This window comes from Hypanus sabinus, chromosome 25 (assembly GCF_030144855.1).
Source record: "Hypanus sabinus isolate sHypSab1 chromosome 25, sHypSab1.hap1, whole genome shotgun sequence".
NCBI lineage: Eukaryota > Metazoa > Chordata > Chondrichthyes > Myliobatiformes > Dasyatidae > Hypanus > Hypanus sabinus.
This window is the reverse complement of record NC_082730.1, coordinates 13,111,350-13,131,933: the sequence shown is the minus strand read 5'-3', so window position 1 is coordinate 13,131,933 and position 20,584 is coordinate 13,111,350. Positions and strand designations below refer to the sequence as shown.

The 20,584-nt window shown below is 41.3% G+C and overlaps 1 protein-coding gene across 1 annotated transcript in view; it reads right to left on the bottom strand.

Moving 5' to 3' along the window:
• The window catches only part of LOC132381025 (S-adenosylhomocysteine hydrolase-like protein 1), a 100,158-nt gene that overhangs the window by 7,677 nt on the left and 71,897 nt on the right, over window positions 1-20,584 (bottom strand). The window contains exons 7-14 of the mRNA XM_059950121.1: window positions 14,761-14,867; window positions 14,110-14,226; window positions 11,806-11,869; window positions 8,675-8,763; window positions 4,798-4,868; window positions 3,618-3,712; window positions 2,860-2,958; window positions 987-1,055 (exon numbers count right to left, since the gene is read on the bottom strand). Coding sequence (XP_059806104.1) covers window positions 987-1,055; window positions 2,860-2,958; window positions 3,618-3,712; window positions 4,798-4,868; window positions 8,675-8,763; window positions 11,806-11,869; window positions 14,110-14,226; window positions 14,761-14,867 — 711 coding nt within the window. The remainder of the gene's footprint in view (window positions 1-986; window positions 1,056-2,859; window positions 2,959-3,617; window positions 3,713-4,797; window positions 4,869-8,674; window positions 8,764-11,805; window positions 11,870-14,109; window positions 14,227-14,760; window positions 14,868-20,584) is intronic.

The following is a 20,584-nucleotide window of genomic DNA, read 5'->3' as shown; positions in this document are numbered from 1 at the left end:
TTGATCATATGTAAGCTTTATCCCTTAAAGTAATTCACTGGTTTGCTAGCTGCAACTGGGGGTCTTGTGTCAAGGGAACAGAGATCTGCCTGTTTAACTAATGTTCACTTGAATGGTCTCATCTCAGCAGCTGTTTAATGAGTTTCTGTATATGTCTTTTTCTACATAATACAATAGGGATCTTTACTCATCATCTCTAACCAGAAATCCTGTTCATGAGCTTAATGAATCTGACTCATCTTAAAGCTCATCACAACATCATAAGCAAGACAAATGAAAAAGCTGGAGAGAAGGTACCAAAGAGATATCTCATTATAGTCAACTCTGACACAGAATGTTACAAATACCATGACCCATTTCAAGTTGGCATCCCATTCTGACACATTGGTCCATGGGCTCCTCTACTGCCACGATGAGGTCACTCTCAGATTGGAGGAGCAACAGTCTATCTTCCATCTGAATTTCCTCTAAACTGATAGCATGAGCATCCACTTCTCCAACTTCCTCTTCTCTTTTTCAATTCCCCATTATGATTACCTTCTTTTCCCTTCTCCTCTCCCCGCAACTGCCCATCACCTCCCTCTGGTGCCATCCTTTTCTCCTATGATCCACTGGCATTTCCTTTCCGGTACCTCCTTCTTCAGCCTTTACTTCCCATCACCTCCGAGCTTCTTATTTATTTCCCCTCCCCCTCCCCCACCCATCTTCCTTTCCTCTTCACCTGGCCTCACCCATCATCTGTCAGCTTGTACTCCTTTCCCTCCCCACTGCCGCCTTATTCCAGCTTCTTCCCCCGTCCTTTCCAGTCCTGATGAAGGGTTTTGGCCCAGTACGTCAACTGCTCACTCTTTTCCATAGATGCTGCCTGACCGCTGAGTGCCCCCAGCATCGTATGTGTGTGTTGCTTTAGTTGTCCAGCATCTATAGAATCCACTGTGCTTATTACAAGTACTTGCATTGCTTGCTTGGCCCATCCATTCCCTTACCTGAGTAGTCGCTGTGATTGAAAGCACAAATGTAGGCACAGTTGAACAGCTCAAGTTAAGGAGACGACCCTGAACCAAACATAACGGTAAATTATTAAATTGACACTTTGAATCACTCATCATTGCCGGTTAATTTATTTTTTTTTAGTGTTAAGGTGGTTAAGCTTGTAACACAGAGGCCAATATAGAAACAGGAGCTCAAAGCAGAGTGAAATTAGGGTTTAGCACTGAACTGCACCATGGGCGGTTCCAAGCCTGGCTGAGAAAGGAGGAGGCTTGTGCACCGGGCTAGCCACCCTATCTCTTATAAAGACCCAGAGCTCCAGAAAAGCTCCAAAGAACTCATCCCTGGGAGAGGAAGGATCTCTGCCCAGAAGACTACTTGAAAGACTGGCCCAGAACAGTGGATTCTGTCAGCTGCTGTCAGTGGCCTATGTTCCAGTAGGGATAACGGGCTTAAGCAAGTTCCTGAACTGCTACAGCAATCTACAGCTAATCACACCACTCCATTACTTCCCCATTACCTGATACCTTCTGCTGCATAAGCTACTCATTTTTCTGCACAGCTGGAGGTGCAACCTGTCCAGTCAGTTTCTTTCATCAATAATTTAATGCCCAGAAATTACACCACCAAAATCTCATTGAAACCTACCAAATACTGAAAGGCCTAGATAGAGTGGATGTGGGAGGATGTTTCTTATCGTGGATGAGTCTAGGAACAGAGGGTACAGACTCAGAACAGAAGGGCGCCCCTTCAGAACAGAGATGAGGAAGAATTTCTTTAGCTAGAGGGTGATGGATCTGTGGAATTCATTGCCACAGATGGCTGAGGAAGCCATCTGGTTTTCGGGAGAAAGTGGGAGAATGGGGTTGAGAGAGAAAATAAATTAGTCTTGATCAAAATGTGCAGCAGTCTCGATGGGCCAAATAACCTAATTCTGCTCCTATGTCTTATAACAAATGCAGTTTCTCATTATCCAAGAATATTGAACCAAAAGCACAAATTCCATCCTTAACTATCTCAATAAAACTCAGAGACAACAATCAAATTTCCTCCTTCAGTTCGCATTCTTATCATTCTACCATTGATGGTAAGTACCCTGACTGGCAGTGCACGGGATCGCAGAAGTCTGTAGCAGGTTGGAGACTCAGCCAATTCAATCACAGCCGTAACCCTCCTCATGAACGAGGACATCTTCAAGAGACAGCGCCTCAAGAAAGCGCTCCCCAACCCCAAGGACGCCAAACATCCGGGACCTGCCCTCGTCTTGTTGCCACCATCAGTGTGGTGGCACAGGAGCCTGAAGATCCATACTCAGTGACTCAGAGGCAGTTTGATCCTCTCCACCTGAACAGGCCATCCATAAACTCTACCCTACTATCCCTTTTCCTTGCACTGTTTTGTATTTTATAGTAGTTTTACATCTTTGCACTCTACTGCAGCTGCAAAAACACAAATTTCATGACATACAATTTGGTGATAATAAATGTGATTCTGACCCGGATTGCCCAAGAACCCTGTAGCTCAGCACAATGTTAACTTCTACAAGAATACTCTGCTGGTCTAAAGAGGTAATTAAAAAGGCATCTAAATTATGGTGTTCATGGCTTCACTTTGGTATCATTTTGGACAGGCAGTATTTGTATTTTTTTGTTTTACAAAATGAACAGAGCAATAAGCTAAAAGAAAACTGAATCAAAGGAACTGAAATCATAAATGACACAACTTAAAACTAATTACCACTCTTGGCAGCAAGGTAAACAACTATACCATCTGGTTCCTCCACAGAGTACTTTCACAAGGTTTTTAATGTTGCAGAGATGTTACTCTTGTTCAGAGTCTCAGACAATAAGCAGAATGAAACTTACGAACCTCAGCTAAAAGTACAACACGTTTCCCATCCGGCCAGATCACATGATCAACTTGAGACCTCACACGTTCCCAGGTTAGTTCAGGTGTACGCAGGCTAGCCTGTGGCAAGAGAGTCATGAAGAGAAACGTGTTAAGTATTTAAAGAGATCTCCAAAAACAAGCAGTGATGGAAATCTAGTGAGTTGCATTTGGAGCTGTTCAATTAGTAACAAAATTAATTCATATTTTGTTCAATATTTTCCCATCTTAGTAAACTCTTTTGAGCCTCCATAAACTTAAATGTAGTATATTGTGAATAATATTCACAACTTGTTTTCAGGCTTCTGAAAGAGTTATTAAAGTACTGAACTGCGACATAGAAGGGGCCACAGAATAACAATAAAAAGATGGACCTTGCTTTTGAACAGGAACTATTTACTTAATTCACCATTTCCTACACACTTTAACCCCGTCGTGGATGATCCAAAGCCAAGCTGCAAGAGGAAGGGGCTAGCAACCCCATCCCATAAAAATAGTGCGACAGAAATGCCAACAGATGCTCTGGAGGCTTCATCTGTGATACAGGAGAGATCTTTGATAGGCTAAACCTAGTAACAGCTTGAAGGACTGGCCAGGACAGAGCACTCTGGCAATTTGCTACCAGTGGCCAATTATCCAATAAGGGTGTTGAGTTAAGTACCGCACACTTGCTTTGAAAGTTCAGGTTTCTTTTGCACATTCAACTTCATCTTTTAGTTTTGTGATAAGTATTTCCTTACCACATCAATTTCTGTGTTGGAATGACCCATATTGCAGACAATGCACCCATTTTTCATTCGGTCAAGTAGCTCTCTAGTAACAACATTCTTGTTACCTACAAAGGGAAAAGATTCATTTTAAAATACTATACAACTGAATGCAGAGACAAGAGATTGCAGATGCTGCAATATGCAGCAGCAAACAATTTGCTGTAAGAACTAAGCAGATCAAGCAGCATCTGAGGAGGGGAAGGAAATGTTGAAGTTTTCAGTCGAAATCCTGCATCAGAACAGAAAGGGGGGAAGATGACCAGCAGAGGGGAGGAGGGATGGTGAGACAGGCAATGGGTGGACTGAGTATCGGAGTCCAGAGTGATTGATGGATTAGTGGAAGGATTTCATCTGCAGTGTTCTGACCCGAAACATCAACAATTCCTTGCCCCTTTCTCCCCGCCACCCCATCCACAGATGCTGCTCGACCCATTGAGTACCTCCAGATTTAAATGCTATTGTATTTCAAACTAAAATTTAAGATACAGAGCAATTTGTACAAGCTTGTCCAATCAAGGCAGGATGTACAAGAGAAAACACATCAAATTAGTTTGTGATGATATAAAAGTGGTTGATGGGTCAGCTTGCCTACAAGTGCCATTCATCATGACAAGAGCAAAAAGTGCCTAAGATGTTTCAGTTTCAGCAGCATAACAGAAAACTTTATGCAAGAAGTGAAAACTAAAAAATAAAATGACATTATTCTGTGTTTTTTAAAATTTCTCATTTGATCTTTATGCCTTTTGACAGAAGGATGTCTCCACTGGAATTGTTTCAATGGACCTGAACCAAAATCCCAATTTTATTCGAACTTGCCCAAAATCAAATATAGGAGTATCTCAATTTCAGCATTTAGTAAATGTAAGTAATATTAGACACATCCTGCCACAACTTCAAATATTACGAACTTTACTTCGTATGTAGTAATACACACAAAATGCTGGAGGAACTCAGCAGGCCAGGCAGCATCGATGGAAAAGGGTAAACAGTCGATGTTTCAGGCCAAGACCCTTCATCAGAACTTTGGGATTTTTTAGCATTCCTTATCGTATGCCTTTCCCCATTTGAATGGAATATCGACAATCACAGTGCATAGCCCAAACTGTTAATTATTATCTATGCTGAAAAGACACGTGTATCCCTCCAGTACCTGTGCAAGTAATGATCAGATCTCCTTGTCGTATGACTTCGGTCAGTTTCATCACACGAAACCCATCCATACTAGACAAGAAAACACGTTATTAAGATGAAAATGAATTCAGTGTCTTGGTTTGACTGCTTTTGATACAAGGATAAATACTTGTGGACCCATCTGCTCCAAAAAAACCTTGTGAAGACTCATTATACTAACTACAAAGTGAGAAACCTTAGCTATCCCCAGTATGAGTACAAGGGCAGCAAGTGTAGCCAGATATTTGGTTTCAACTTTGACCTTGGATGCTGTCTATGTAGACTTCAAACGTTGACATCATGTGGATTCCTCTGGTGTTCTGGCTTCCAAAGATGCATAGACTGATAGGTTAAATTGCCCATAGTTTGAAGAGGAGTGGAGGGATTTGGAAGAAGTTGATGATAATGTTGGAATGTGGGCAGAATTTAAAATATGGGATTTAATATAGGATTAGTGTAAGTGCATGTTTGATGGTCAGCATGGACTCAGTAGGCATGTTTCTGTACTACATCTCTCCGTGACTCCAAAATCCTACCAGTCTCCTGTCAGATGATTTAACATCGGAGGTGTAGTGGACAGTAAGGAAGGTTTTCAAAGCTTGCAGAGGGATTTGGACCAGCTGGAAAAATGGGCTGAAAAATGGCAGATGAAGTTTAATACAGTCAAGAGCGAGGTTTGTACTTTGGAAGAAAAAAACCAAGGTAGAACATACAAGGTAAATGGGAGGGCACTGAGGAATGCAGTAGAACAGAGGGATCTGGGAATACAGATACAAAATTTCCTAGAAGTGGCGTCACAGGTAGATAGGGTAGTAAAGAGAGTTTTTGGTACATTGCCCTTTATAAATCAAAGTATTGAATATAAGAGTTGGAATGTTATGGTGAGGTTGTATAAGGTCGAATTTGGAGTATTGTGTGTAGTTTTGGTCACCAAATTACAGGAAGGATATTAATAAGGTTGAAAGAGTGCAGAGAAGGTTTACAAGGATGTTACTGGGACTTGAGAAACTGAGTTACAGAGAAAGGTTGAATAGGATAGGACTTTATTCCCTGGAATGTAGAAGAATGAGGGGAGATTTGGTAGAGGAATATAAAATTATGATGGGTACAGATAGAGTGAATGCAAGCAGGCTTTTTCCACTGAGAGTGGGGGAGAAAAAAAAAACAGGCATGGGTTAAGGGTGAAGGGGGGAAACTTTAAAGGGAACATGGGGGGGGGGAGCTTCCTCACACAGAGAGTGGTGGGAGTGTGGAATGAGCTGCCAGATGAAGTGGTAAATACGGGCTCACTTTTAGCATTTAAGAAAAACTTGGACAGGTACATGGATGAGAGGTGTATGGAGGGATATGGTCCAGGTGCAGGTCAGTGGGACTAGGCAGAAAAATGGTTTGGCAGAGCCAAGAAGGGCCAAAAGGCCTGTTTCTGTGCTGTACTGTTCTATGGTTCTATCATTGTGGAGCAAGCTTATACGTTCTTAAACCAGAGTAGCTATATAGATTACATTTATTCTACTTTATATAAATTCAAGAGATTATCAATGTAATTTTGCCAAAGTATATTATTTTTAGTGATTACTTTGCCAAATAATCATTCTTGTTTTGTTCAATGATTTAGGATGGTATGCAAACATAGTGGTTAGTGCAATCACTGTACAGCGCCAGTCACCATGAATCTGGTTTCAATTCCTGCTACTATTGGTAAGGAGTTTATACATTCTCCGTGACTGTGTGGGTTTCCTCTGACTGCTTTCACTTCCTCTCATATCCCAAAGACAGATAGGCTAAGGTTAGTAAGTTGTGGGCATTCTATGTTGACACTGGAAGCATGGCACCACTTATGGGCTGCTCCCAGCACAATCCTCAGACTGTGTTGGTCACTGGCGCAAACAACACACTTTCTGTACGTTTCAATGTACACGTGATAAATAAAGCTAATCTTTATATTTACTTTCCTCTTGATGGGAGGCACTTCCCTCCTTTCCTCCCACAGTCACCAGTTCTTAATGGGGTGCAATTCGACCAATCACAAATGCCTCCAGCACACAGGTCAAGTGATTATAGGACAACATGGCCTATAAGGTCAGTCACTTCTCACCATAACCCTCTCCTCAAAAATAGTGATGGAGAATCATAAACAGGAAAAGTCAATGGGGAAATTCCTCACACCTCCCTCCCCACCCAGGGGAGCTGCAGATGAAGACCAAAGGCTAAAGACAGAGACAAGGAATTGTAACATGGGTAAATAATCCAAAAGGAAACCCAGGTTACACTGCGGTGCTTACACAAGTACTTGATTGGCTACAAGGGAACTTGAGTTCTGTGCATTTCTTCTCTCAGTGGGAAAGAAAGTGTGGTCTAGTTTACTTCTGCCCTAGACATACACCTTCAGCCCCATTTTTTCATCCTCACACTATATCCAAAAGCTCAAAATAATGACCATCAATGCTCAACCTTCTCAGCTGCAGTGCAAATACAAGTATTGTCTCAGAGATGGAAGTTGTCTTGGAGTTGCTTTCATTTCTGAGAGCAGACACAAGATCCTCTGTGTTAAATTAGTGGGTCTTGCAATTCATATGTTCTACTTAGCATCTAAGTAGATAACTTAGTACACAAGTTGCTGCCATCAGGAAGAAGGGACAGGAGCCTCAGGATTCTCACCACTAGGTTCAGGAACAGTTGTTATATTTCAACCATCATGCTGTTGAACCAGAGAGAATAACTTCACTTGCCCAATCATTGAAATGTTCCTACAACCAACGGACTCGCTTTCAAAAATCCATCTCATGTTCTCAATATTTATTGTTCATTTATTATTATTACTTCTTTCTTATTGCATTTGTACAGTTTGTTGCCTTCCACACTCTGGTTCAATGGCCAAGTTAGACAGTCTTTCATTAATAGTTATGGTTGTTGTTCTACAGACATTGAGCATGCCCACAAGAAATTGTATCTCAGGGTTGTATATGGTGAAATACATGTACTTTGATAATAAACTTACTTTGAACTTTAAAAGAGTTCAAACTTGTGTGGTGTTATTTTATACAGAACATAAAGCATCTTAAGTCGATCCTACTGGCAGTACCAGAGCACAAGACAGACAGACATAATTTATTGATCCAGAGGGAAATTGAGTAGAGTCTGTAGAAGCTGGAAATCCAGAGCAACACACACACACACACAAAATGCTGGAGGAACTCAGATAGTCAGGCAGTATCTATGGGAAGTTATAAAGAGTCGACGTTTTGGGCCAATACCCTTTATCAGGACCCGAAACATTCGCTATTTATTCCTTTCCAGAAATACTAAAGCATCAATTTTGGACATGGACAAGATGGTCTTCAATTTTGATGTGGAATGGTCTCACTGCCTGCTGACATTAAATAGTTAGCTGAATACACTCAAAAACACCCATTAATCCAAATGAAAATTGTAACATAATAAATTCAGCTTTTTCATGACAAAGTTAAGACTTTGAAATACATTCCCCACGAGTTTTAGAATAAAACTGCTTGCCGTTTTTAAATGGTTAATGTAGATGCAGATTTTTTTTTTAAGTAAAGTTCCAAATACTTGGGCCCCACAATGATTTTCAAATTAAAATGCAGATATGTTATCCAAGATAACCTTTACCAGCAATGCTAAATTAAATGTTCAAACATAAAGTACAACATTTCACAGGAAAACAAAAGGTGGTATAAAATGGTACAAGATAAAACACTTGTACCAGCAGATAAATGTTACCATAACATTCACTTTTATCTTAAAGACTGCAGTAACCACAACCCCTCTGCCTCCCTACATCCCCTGGCCAAGATACTAGAGGTGTGACCAGGAGCTACAGTGAAAATTCAACTTACCAAGCTTGCAGAGCACAAATTGGATCAATTTCTGTCACGTACACTATAGCGCCAAGAGCCTTTAGAGCTGCACAGCAGCCTTTGCCAACCTATGAAAACATTAAAAATACTATTATCTTTTTCTTCATGTAGACTTTATTTTGATCATGTTTTTACCCCAATTTACACCAAATGGCTTCAAAAAAAAAGAAAACTTAACAGTCATTGTAAAGAACAGAAAAAGCTTAAAAATGAGAAATGAAACATAAGTTGCTGAGTGTTGCAATTGGCCGACCAATGTCAATATAATTCCCAATGCAATTTGCAGTCCATCTAGAGGAGTACACAAAATGCTGGAGGAATCCAGCAGGCCATGCAGCACTAAGGAGAGGAATAAACAGTTGACATTTCAGGCCAAGATCTTGGCTCGAACCACAACTGTTCATTCCTCTCCACAGATGCTGCCTTATCTGCTGAATAGCTCCAGCATTTTTGCTGGATTTCCAGCATTCCGGCATCTACAGAATCTCGTGCTAATGCAGTCAGTCAAGGATTATCACAACAACTCTTCCCAAAACCCGCCAGTAGTCCTTGCTGCAATGATTGAACTTTATCGATAACTGCACTCCAGCAAAGATTGTGTTGATCTATGGAACAGGCAGGAAAACAATTCAGCCTTCCTCACTGTGACTCCAAAATGATCAAGGTCACACCAGCTCCACTTGCACACTCATCTGCTCATAGACAAGATCCAAAGCATCATGACTCTCTACTGAAAGAAGATGGATCTCATATGGATCCTGTGCAGGACTCTTTATCCACCTCAGAACTTTGGCTCAAGGAACTCATCCTCAGCCCTTAGAAACTACCCAAGTAGTGCGAATATAGAAGGCTCAGCAAAGAGGTCTGCCCCAGAGTTTGAGTTGCACCAAGTAACCTTCCATCTCCCCTCATCCTGACACGTGCAGAATCCTCTACTGTTCATCTATTATTTTTATTTTATTTAGAGATACAACGCAGAACATGTCCTTTCAGCCTAACAAGCCACTCTGCCCAGCAATCCACCTAATTAACCCGAGCCTAATCACAGGACAATTTACAATGACCAATTAAACTACTAACCAGTGCCTCTTTGGACAGTGGGAGCACCTCAAGGAAATTTAGGCTCCCGTTACAGACACCAGGATGAAGACAAGCTGGTATTACTAATTTTAAAAAATGTAACAGAGCTTCACACTCTAAACACTAACCCATTCTTGAACTAAATGTATATTCAACATTTTTTTTTATTTCTTATGATCTGAGATTACTAAATTCAGAGTGACTAATATTACTTTTTCTTCCTCTAGTGTAAAACCAGTAGCAAGACTCTGGCCACCATGTTAAGGTTCTCTGTGTAATCACTTTCTACTGCTGGCGACCTGGCTAGTTTGCTACGGCCCACGACAATTCATTTCGCTGGAGTACCTATCACCCTAACCCATCTGGAAATGGACGAGGATGTTACACAGTGCTCTCCAGATAAATTAGGGTACACAGAAGAGGAAAACGTCTGTTCCACAAGAGAAATATTTGTTCATTACGTGCTGGTCAAAGTTTTAAAAGGTTCATTTACTACCAAACTACACAGCTCTGAAGTTTTTCTTCTCCAGGTAGCCACTAAACCAAGAAAGAAAAGAACGGCTGCACGTTCATCAACTGCCAGTTCCCTTCTCCCTGCACAAGTAACAGGCACATTGACCCCAAACCCCCAGCCCCACACACAAACAAACTGAGAAAGATGGGTTGAAAAAACATAGAATATAAAAAAAACCATAAGACTGGAAAAAAAAGTTCACAATCCAAGTCCACGTTCAAAATGCAGAAAATCTGGGCAAATTTCTCCCTCTCCACAGCAGAGCGATCTCAACCAGTGATTAAAGAAAAGGTAGTCTCCCCTCTCCGTCGCAGAGTGATCTCACCAGCAATAAAAAGGCACTCTCCCCTCTCCAGCAGCAGGGTGATCCCCCATCAATGAAAAGGCAGGCAGCAAGTGTCTCAATCTCCCTCGCTGCTTTAATTTGCAAAATGGAGTCGAACAACAGCTCGCAGCCTTCTTGCAATGAGGCTCTTGCATGCTGCTTCTGCCTCCTGGCAGCCCCTCAGAGACTGCAGAGTGATGAAACACCAAAACGATCTCCAAAGTGCAAATCACAAGCTCCAACAGCTCCAGAATCATATTCAGGATGAAAAACAAACATGAAAGAAATGAAATATATGGTTTCATGATCTATCCAGATGTTGATTGGAGGAGCGCTGTACACAGGTGCCATCTTGACCAGAAAATGTGTTGTATGATGTGGGCGATCACAGTCTTTCCAAATTCTTGGCAAATTTTTCTACAGAAGTGGTTTGCCATTGCCGCCTTCTGGGGAGTCTTTTCAAGGGTGACCCCAGACATTATCAATACACCTCAGAGATTGTCTGCCTGGTGTCAGTGGTCACATCACCAGGACTTGTGATCTGCACCAGCTGCTCATACGACCATCCACCACCTGCTCCCCTGGCTTCACGTGATCCTCACTGGGCGGGGCAGTTTAAAGCAGGTGTTACACCTTGCCCAGGCTAGTGGAGGGGAAGGAGCGTTTTACACCTCCTTTGGTAGAAACGTACCTTCACCCTGCCACTCAAGAGAAATATTAGGTATTGCTAAAGCCTTCTCGTTTGCAAAGTGGCATCGAAAATGAGGCTGACTGAGTAAGCATCAAATCCTTCAAGCACATTTTTAACAAAATAACTAATCAGGTAATTTCACTATCACATTTGCAGGAGTACAGGGAAATGTAATGCATAATGCATTTTTTTTATACTTCTGTGAAAACTGGTCACTTTTACTACCAGGAAATAATGATTCATAATATTATATTGTTGAGAAATTAATTCACTTTGCATTCATGATAAACAGATCCAGCAACAATGACAGAATCTCAATCAACACTCTGACAGTAATGAGTTTCAGAATGGCTTACGAGTCATTTATTGGTGTTTGTGCATGGTTACTTGCATGGAATAAAATGGAATGAAATATTCAAGGTTTAAGTCACAAACTCATAGGTAAATAAAAGACCTTTTAGGCAAAAAGTTTCTACTTGAGGTCATTGTTGTGACATTACCTCTCCATACCCACAGACAATAACTTGCTTTCCACCAAACATGACGTCTGTTGTTCGCTTTAACCTAGAACGGAACATGAGATTTACTGATTATGAGTTTTACAAGAAGAGCAAAGCTTAACTTATTCAAAATAAGATTGACAAGTCTGCTTGAAGTGCTAAGAACTAAAACAAAGGTAGGTAACTATCCTTACAGAAGGATTCAGTGGTACCGCAAAACACATATTGAACCAGGAGTTTCAGTAGTTCTTCGTGGATACCCTAACCCTAAATAGAAAACATATTCCATGGATTTATTAATGGTGAACATGTAATGGTTGCTTAGCGGAAGGAATCGAAAGCAAAAAGCAAGATCCTCTCAACTGCAGCAGCAGCAGGCAAGCCTGAGAACTGAGGTCTGGTTCTCGCTACAACTGAGGTTGTACATACTCCTGGTAAGATGGCGGAGCATACAAACAAAGCAGCTTCTTGGGGGCCAACCAAAAGGTGCTTTTTTCTTTGAAAAGTATGTTTATTTTTTAAAGATCCAAAGACAATTCTACTTCGCGGACATTAGGTACAGCGCCGGGGCACTGCATCAGTGAGCTGCTCGTTGATCAGAGGAACCAGTTTGGGTACAGAGGAGTGATCCGTCTGCAGACCATGTTGAAGCCCGCTACTCGGAAGCATCGGTGTAGGTGCAGTATAACCGTGAGAGATTGTCTTGGACACTTCACTTGTGATCGCAAGACTCTGTGGACAAAGATTATGCGAGTTTCCGCAGGTCTGTTACCCTTGTCTTGTGGAGGGACAGTCGACATAGGAGCTGTATAGCTTCAGTTGTAGTGACAATTGGGCCTTAAGCCTCAGGCTTGCCTGCTACTGCAGTGCTATAGTGCAGTGGTCCCCAACCACCAGGCCGCAGAACGGTACCGGGCCACGAGGAAACGATATGATCTGTCGATATGAAATGATATGAGTCAGCTGCACCTTTCCTCATTCCCTGTCACGCCCACTGTTGAACTTGAACGCACGCGAGGTCATCAGTCGCCTAAATGCAGTGATACCCTCGCACCAGGGATAACTGGTTGGCCTAGGGTAACCAGCTGCCTCGCGCGGCCAGCGGGAAGTGCCGTTGATACTGGCCTGGAGCTCAGACAGATGGGCACTGCCTCCAAACCTGTTTAGCAGACCGAATGTTCCTGGGGAACCCAGTGCTAAAATATTCACAGGCGACCTAAATCTGGTTCAGGGTTTCATAAGTAGCAGGGCAGCTACCTCGCTGCTATCTACTGAAAGTCATCCCCCCAGCCAAACTTTTGTCCACCGACAGATCCTACCTACCTACAAGGAGGGCAGGGACGCGCCCTGTCATACTCCTCGCTCGGTCGGTCGCTCTCTCCGGACTGCAACTGCCACGGCCCCAGGACGGAGACCTCTGGCCCTTACCCTGTCCTCTCACTGGTGTGTTGCAATGATTTTATATGTTCATATGAGGAAAATATGCACTGTGTGTTTAATACCCCAACGTCACTTAAAATGTTATGATGTTATTGACTTATAAGTGAGTTATAATTGACTTATCACTATGTTCATGCGAGGAAAATATGCGGTGTGCTTAATATTAAATTTGTTAGATAAACCCTTTTAGAAACGAAATTGAGTGTATTAGCCACTTATAAGTGACTTATAGTTGACTATCATCTATATTCTGGTTGTGATTAACACCCCAAACCCCCCCTGTCAGCCAGTCCACAAGAATATTGTCGATATTAAACCGGTCCGCGGTGCAAAAAGGTGACCCTGCTATAGTCTGCTTAAACTGAGCTGGGGCCTGGGCTCGTCAATTGGTGCTGCCCTCCTGTGTTCGAGCAGTGTAATGACAGGCTGGATTGTGTGCAACTGTACACTGCTGGGAGAATGTACCATTGATTGGTGAACATTGCCCCTCAGGGTCCTGACAATATATGTTTTATTTCCTCAAGTGAATATGCTTCTTTACTAGATATTTTGAATTATGTTACTCATTATTTTTGGATGTTTGCTTGTTATTTTGAATGTTTTACACCCTGGCCCCAGAACTCTTGTCACGTTCAACTGTATCTATGCGTGGTTTGAATGATAATTAAACTTGATTTGATTTTACATCCTGTATACGAAAGAGTGAAATATGTGTGCTGCAACCTCATAAGGGTAGTTAAAATTGGCAAAACTCTGCATTAAGTGCATCAATTTGTAAGCAATTGCTAATGAAATTTAGGAAGCGGTTTCTCTAATTGTACCAGTAAAATGCAAAATATCCAAAAAAAATTGTTACAACCTTACCCATCTAAGATGGATTCTCTGCAGCAGTAGAGATTATCAAACTTTTGTTTGGTAACAGAGTCATTTACATTCATGGCTGGGACACAGAGCTTGCCTGCTTTGGACAACTGATACAATCTGCAATTAATCAGACAAAAAAGAACTTTAATTCAAGACCATGTTTCTAACTTACAATGCACGCTGATAGTATAATGTTACTGTGAAAGCACGTCCTGGACTGACACCTAATTAAAATGTACAACACAGCTCATGTATTTTCACTACTCTGAAGCTGCTACAGGTCCCTTGTCTGGTGGAGCACACCTCTACAAATTCTGGTTTTATTTATTAAAGGTTAACTCTACTTGTCACATGCACTTCAAGCATATAGTGAAATGAGTCATTTGTGTCAAATCAAATCGGCGAGGATGGTGCTGGGCAGCCCCACAAGTGGCACTGTGTTTCCAATGCCAAGAAAGTTAGCTGTGGGCATGCTAACTCTAACCAGTACCTCTTGGAATACCAGAAGAAACGTGAGCACCCGGAAGTCACCCATGTGCTCATGGAGATAGCACGCAAACTCCGTAAAGACTGTGGTGGGAGTTGAACTACATTCTTACAGGACTCTGCTGTGTCACCCAAATTGAATGTTTTTATCTCAATCATTCCCACCTGTGAACACCTGTTACACTTTCCTCTACAATGCCTCTGATCTTCTTAAACACATTGGGATATTTCTTATACACCCAGTGAGTCAAATCTCCACCATCATCCAGAATCTAGAAGAAAGCAAAAAGAAAGAAAAAACACCATCAACTTTGCCAATAATCTGGTACATTGACAAAATATTTAATTATCTTAACTTCATCAACCACCCACCAGCCCCAAGAAACAGAAGCCACAATGTAAAAACCAGTTAAGCTTTCACACTTGATGTATAACCCTGACCAAGATTCCCATTGCATTACAGTTATATAGACTACACTACCATCTCTCTCTTGTGGAAAAATCTAAAACTAGAATTGTCCAAAAGAGGTGACTGCCATTTAAAGTTCAAAGTAGATCGAAGTACACACGTCACCATAAATTACCATTTTCTTGCAGGCATTCACAAAGAAATATAACAGAATCATTGGGGGGAAATTATACACAAAGACTGAAGAACAACCCATTTGCAAAAGAAGACAACCTGTTCAAATACAACAAAAAGCAAATAGTAAATAAATAATATCGAGAACTTTAGTTGTAGATTCTTTGAAAGTGAGTCTATTGGTTGTAGAATCAGTCAGAGTTGAGGTGACTAAAGTTATCCACGGTGGTTCAGGAGCCTGATGGTTGAGGGGTAATAACTGTTCCTGAACCTGGTAGTGAGAGACCTCCTTCTGATGACAGCAGCGAGAGGACAGCATGATGGCCTGAATGTTGGGGGTCATGAAGATGGGTGGTGATGTGATCAATGGTGGGGAGGGCTTTTGTACATTTGCTGGCTCTGGTTGAACGTACTGAGGTGACAGATTCAGTGATGAATGAATTAACAGGTAGAAGGAACAACGTGCTCCCTAATGAAAACTTGAGTGATAGCAGCAAGGTCTCTACCAGTCATGGAAGCCAGAGATACCATGGCTCTGTATGAGAATGCGGTCGGAAAAATGGCAACACACACACACACACACAAAGGTCAAGGACCTCAACAAGCCAGGCAGCATCTATGGAAATGAATATACAGTCAACGTTTCAAGGCAAAATCCTTCTTCAGGACTGGGAAGGAAGGGAGACAATGCCAGAATAAGGTGAGCGGAGGAGAACGAGGACCAGTTAGAAGGTGATAGGCAAAGTTAGGTGCGTGAAAAAGCTAAAAGCCTGGAGAAGGAATACGACAGGAGAGGAAAATAGACCAAGAGAAAAAAGCAAGGAGGGGTGCTGGGGGGAGGTGAGAGGAAGAGGAGTCTAGAGTGGGGAATAGAAAAAGGTGTAATGGGGAGAGGAAAAAAAATACTGAAAGGAGAAAACAATGTTCATGTCATCAGGTTGGAGGCTACCTTGACAGAATATGAGGAGTTGCTCCTCCACCCCAAGGTGCCGTTGGACAGGAATGAGGATAGGAATTAAAATAATTGGCCACTGGGAAATTCAGCTTTTGGCAGATGGAGCAGAGTTTCCCCCAATTTGTGTCAGGTCTCACCAACGTAGAGGAGACTAAATCACGAGCACCAGATACAATAGAAGATCCTACCAGATTTGCAAGTAATGTTTTGCCTCAACTGGAAGGACTGTTTGGGGCCAAGAATGGAGGTGAGGAAGGTAGGTGCCAGGAGAGAAATCAGTGGGGAGGGATGATTGAACAAGGAAATCACAGAGGGAGTGATTCCTGCGGAAAGCAGTAAAGGATGCCGTTGAGGATGACAGAAATAGTTGAGACTGATGTGTTGGATGTGGAGGCTCAGAGGGGGAGGTGAAGGCAAGTAGAACACTATCCTTGTTAAGGCGGAGGGAAGATAGTGTGAGTGCAAACGTCCGGGAAAAGGACAGCATCAAATGGTGGAGGAAGGGAAACCCTGGTCTCTGACGGAGGACATTTCTGATGTTCTGGAAAGGAATCAGAATCAGGTTTATTATCAGCGGCATGTGACATGAAATTTGTTAGCTTAGCAGCAGCAGTTCACACAATACATAATCTATCAGAGAGAGAGAAAAAAATAAAATTAAACATAATAATAAACAAGTAAATCAATTATTTATATTGAATAGATTATTAAAAATGTACAAAAACAGAAATACTGTATATTAAAAAAGTGAGGTAGTGTCCAAAGCTTCAAAGTCCATTCAGAAATCTGATGTCAGGGGTGAAGAAGCTGTTCCTGAAATGCTGAGTGTGTGCCTTCAGGTTTCTGTATTTCCTACCTGATGGTAACAGTGAGAAAAGGACATGCCCTGGGTGCTGGAGATCTTTAATAATGGACGCTGCCTTTCTGAGACACTGCTTCCTAAAGATGTCCTGGGTACTTTGAAGGCTAATGCCCAAGATGACTAGATCTACAACTTTCTGCAGCTTCTTTTGGTCCTGTACAGTAGCCCCTCCATACCAGATAGTGATGCAGCCTGTCAGAATGCTCTCCACGGTACAACTGTAGAAGTTTTTGAGTGTATTTGTTGACATGCCAAATCACTTCAAACTCCGAATGAAGTATAGCCGCTGTCTTTCCTTCTTTATGACTACATCAATATGTCAGGACCAGGTTAGATCCTCAGAGACCCAGGAACTTGAAGCTACTCACTCTCTCCACTTCTGATCCCTCTATGAGGATCGATACATGTTCCTTTGTCTTACCCTTCCTGAAGTCCGCAACCAGCTCTTTCGTCTTACTGACGTTGTTGCAGTAGATGTGATGGTGACAAAAAAAATGGAACAGATTTTTACAAGAGACAAGGTAGGAAGAGGTACAGTCAAGATAACCTGGGAATCAGTAGGTTTAAAAGATGCTGTTATACAGTTTGTCTCCAGAGATAAAAACAGATTAACAAAGGGTAGAGATGTATCAGAATTGTACCAAATGAATTTAAGGGCAGGGTGGAAGTTGGAAGCAAAGTAGATGAAATTGACAAGCTCAGCATGGGTTCATTAAGCTGCACCAATGCAGACATCAATTTAGCAGCTAATAAGGTCAGAAGTAAGTGATTGTGTATTCACCTGCACCCAACAGGTTCAGTGCCAATAATGTGAGTAAAGATGCCATTCATCTCCAAGTGTGCATAATGCTGTTTTTTTACAATTGGAGGTAATTAGTGTGGTGAACAATCCCTCATCTTCCTTAAAGGGTTAATCAGTTTAATCTAAGAGATGCAAGTGTCTAACTTCACACAGCAATGACTTAATTCAGCAGCAGAACAGAATTGAGGGGTCAAGGAACCAACTCACAATTCATGTGCTTCTAACTTTATAATTTTTTTGCTTTTGTAGTCTAGCATTATTATTCGAGACAACCTCATAATAAAAACCTACTCAACTTCCGACATTACTAGACTTTGCTTGGGTATCACTGAGTTAGCTTAATTAGCACAATTATCTCAAGGTTAAGTGATAGAGCAGAGAAGGAAAAGTTAAATTTTCCACGCTTTATTTTCCAAGGTGATCATTAACAAGGCTCTATTTGGATCCCATAAAACAATTCTGTGAGATAAGATGTTCTCCAAATATAAACTGGCATTATCTTAAAGGTCACTCTTCTCGATAATCAACTTCTCGCCATTGACAATTTTGGAAATGTTAATGGTTATAAGTTACTGTGTAATATAGTTCTCAGGATGCGACTTTTTTATAACCTGCACTGTTTTAAATTCCATCTTTAGCAATTGAGTGGCCATTTTAAAGCATCTTTCAATTTTAAATGAGAAGTGATATATACAGAATACAGTAGTTAGAATTTTAAAATAAATTATAACAAATACAAGATTCCAAAATATCACTTCATTTTCTCTACTTTTGTTTTTACATGAATACAGCATAACCTCTAATAAACACACTAACCCAGGGAAGAGTTAGCTTGCATGAGGGCCGACCCACAGCAAGACTGAATTTTTATTGAATGGCCACAGGGAGGCAGCAATGATCCCAGCAGAACGAGCTCGACCTCAGGATAATAGTGCCAGTTCTGAGGAGATTCTGAATGAGGACCAGTGCTGGAGATCTGTTGAATTCTGAATGTGGGTTACAGAAACCAGGGCCCAGTTGCAAGAAGGGCATTATTCAGCTGGAAAGAGGGCAGACTAGTATCATGGGAACGTTACTGGGACTGAAGGCATAGAAAAATGAAGGTTGACTTTAGAGGTGTACAAAATCGTGGGGGGTTGGGGGAGTGGAGTATAAAAGTAAAGGGTATAGATTTAAGATAAAAGGGGAAAGATTTAAAAGTAACCCGAAGGGAAACTTGCCTCTCACAGAGGATGTCGAGTATGTGTAAAGAGTCGGTAGTGCTGGGTACAGTTACAATATTTAAAAGCCATGTACTTGGACAGAAGAGGTTCAGAGGAATATGGACCAAACACTGGCAAATAGTACTGGCTTGGTTCTGCGGTACATTATGAATCCAAATGTTGAAAATGGGTGTGGATGACAGGGAAACTGCTGTATGAAGGTGGGTTGTGAAATTAGTTGTAATGTAGCTGTTGAACTTGTCCCCTGACCCCTGCATTATATGGTAGTCACTTTGCTTATTCCCTGCTTTAAAGAAACATGAGCCTCCAAACTTTTGTTCCCTTTCCAGAGTTTGCCTGGGGTGGAGTCAACATTCAAAGTAAATTTATTATCAAAGTACGCACACTACATGCTACCGAGATTCATTTCCTTGCAGGCATTCACAGTGGAACAAAGGAATACAGTAGAATCTATGAAAAACTACACAAAACGATTAAAACCAACCGATGTGTAAAAGACAAACTGTGCAAATACAAAACAAATAATACTAATAAGAAGTTAATAAATAATCTGAGAACATGAGTTGAAGAGGCCTCGAATGGAGTGCAAATGAAGGCTTGAAGATTGAGGCTCCAAAGAGCAGGATAATGAGGTGCTGCTTTCACATATACAGTAGAATACTCACAAGAAAAATGTAAACTAAACATACACATTTTTAAACGATAGCAATTACTACAAAATAAAGACAAAGTCCCTTGTGTCCAAAGTCGTCATTCCAAACTAGAAAGCTTCCCACTCAGCCACTCCTAACACTGGTTAAGGTTTGGGCAATAACATATAATTTACTTTAAAGTTCTGGATTCTGAGTACAGAAATAGCCCCAATTTGTGGCTTGAACTCTTGATAGGAAATGCTGATGGAAGCTGAAAAGTAGTAACTCCACAGCATCAAGTTCAAGCTTCAAAGTAAATTTATTATCAAGATATGTATAAGTTACCATATACCACCTTGACATTAATTTTCTTGCAGGCATTTACTGGGAAAAAAATCACAATGGAATTTTATGAAAAACTATACGTAGACAAAAACCAAACTACAAATGTGCAAAAGATGACAAACTGTGCAAATAAAAATAAAGAGAGACGAGTAGTAAAGAGTCCTTGAAAGTGAGTGTGTAGGTTGTACAATCAGTTCAGAGTAGTGGTGAATGAAGATATCCACGGTGGTTCAGGAGTCAGATGGATGTAGGATAATAACGGGTCCTGAATCGGGTGATGTGAGGCTTTTGTACCTCCTGGTAGTTGTGAGTAGAGAGCATGGCCTAGATTGGAGGGAGGGTGGGTCCTTGTGATGGATGCTGATTTCTTGTGGCAGTGTTTCATACAAATCTACTCAATGGAGGTACAAAGCACCTTCATTTTTAACTTCAGCATTACGAAAAATTGTTCAAGAAAGTAAGTCTTAATGTAAAAAGGCAACAGTCATTACAAATATAGCGAAAGGTCTCCTAGGGTACAAAGGTAAATGACAATTCTATGTTAAAGATTGGCTACGCCTCAGTCAATCATACAATGTACAGTGTAT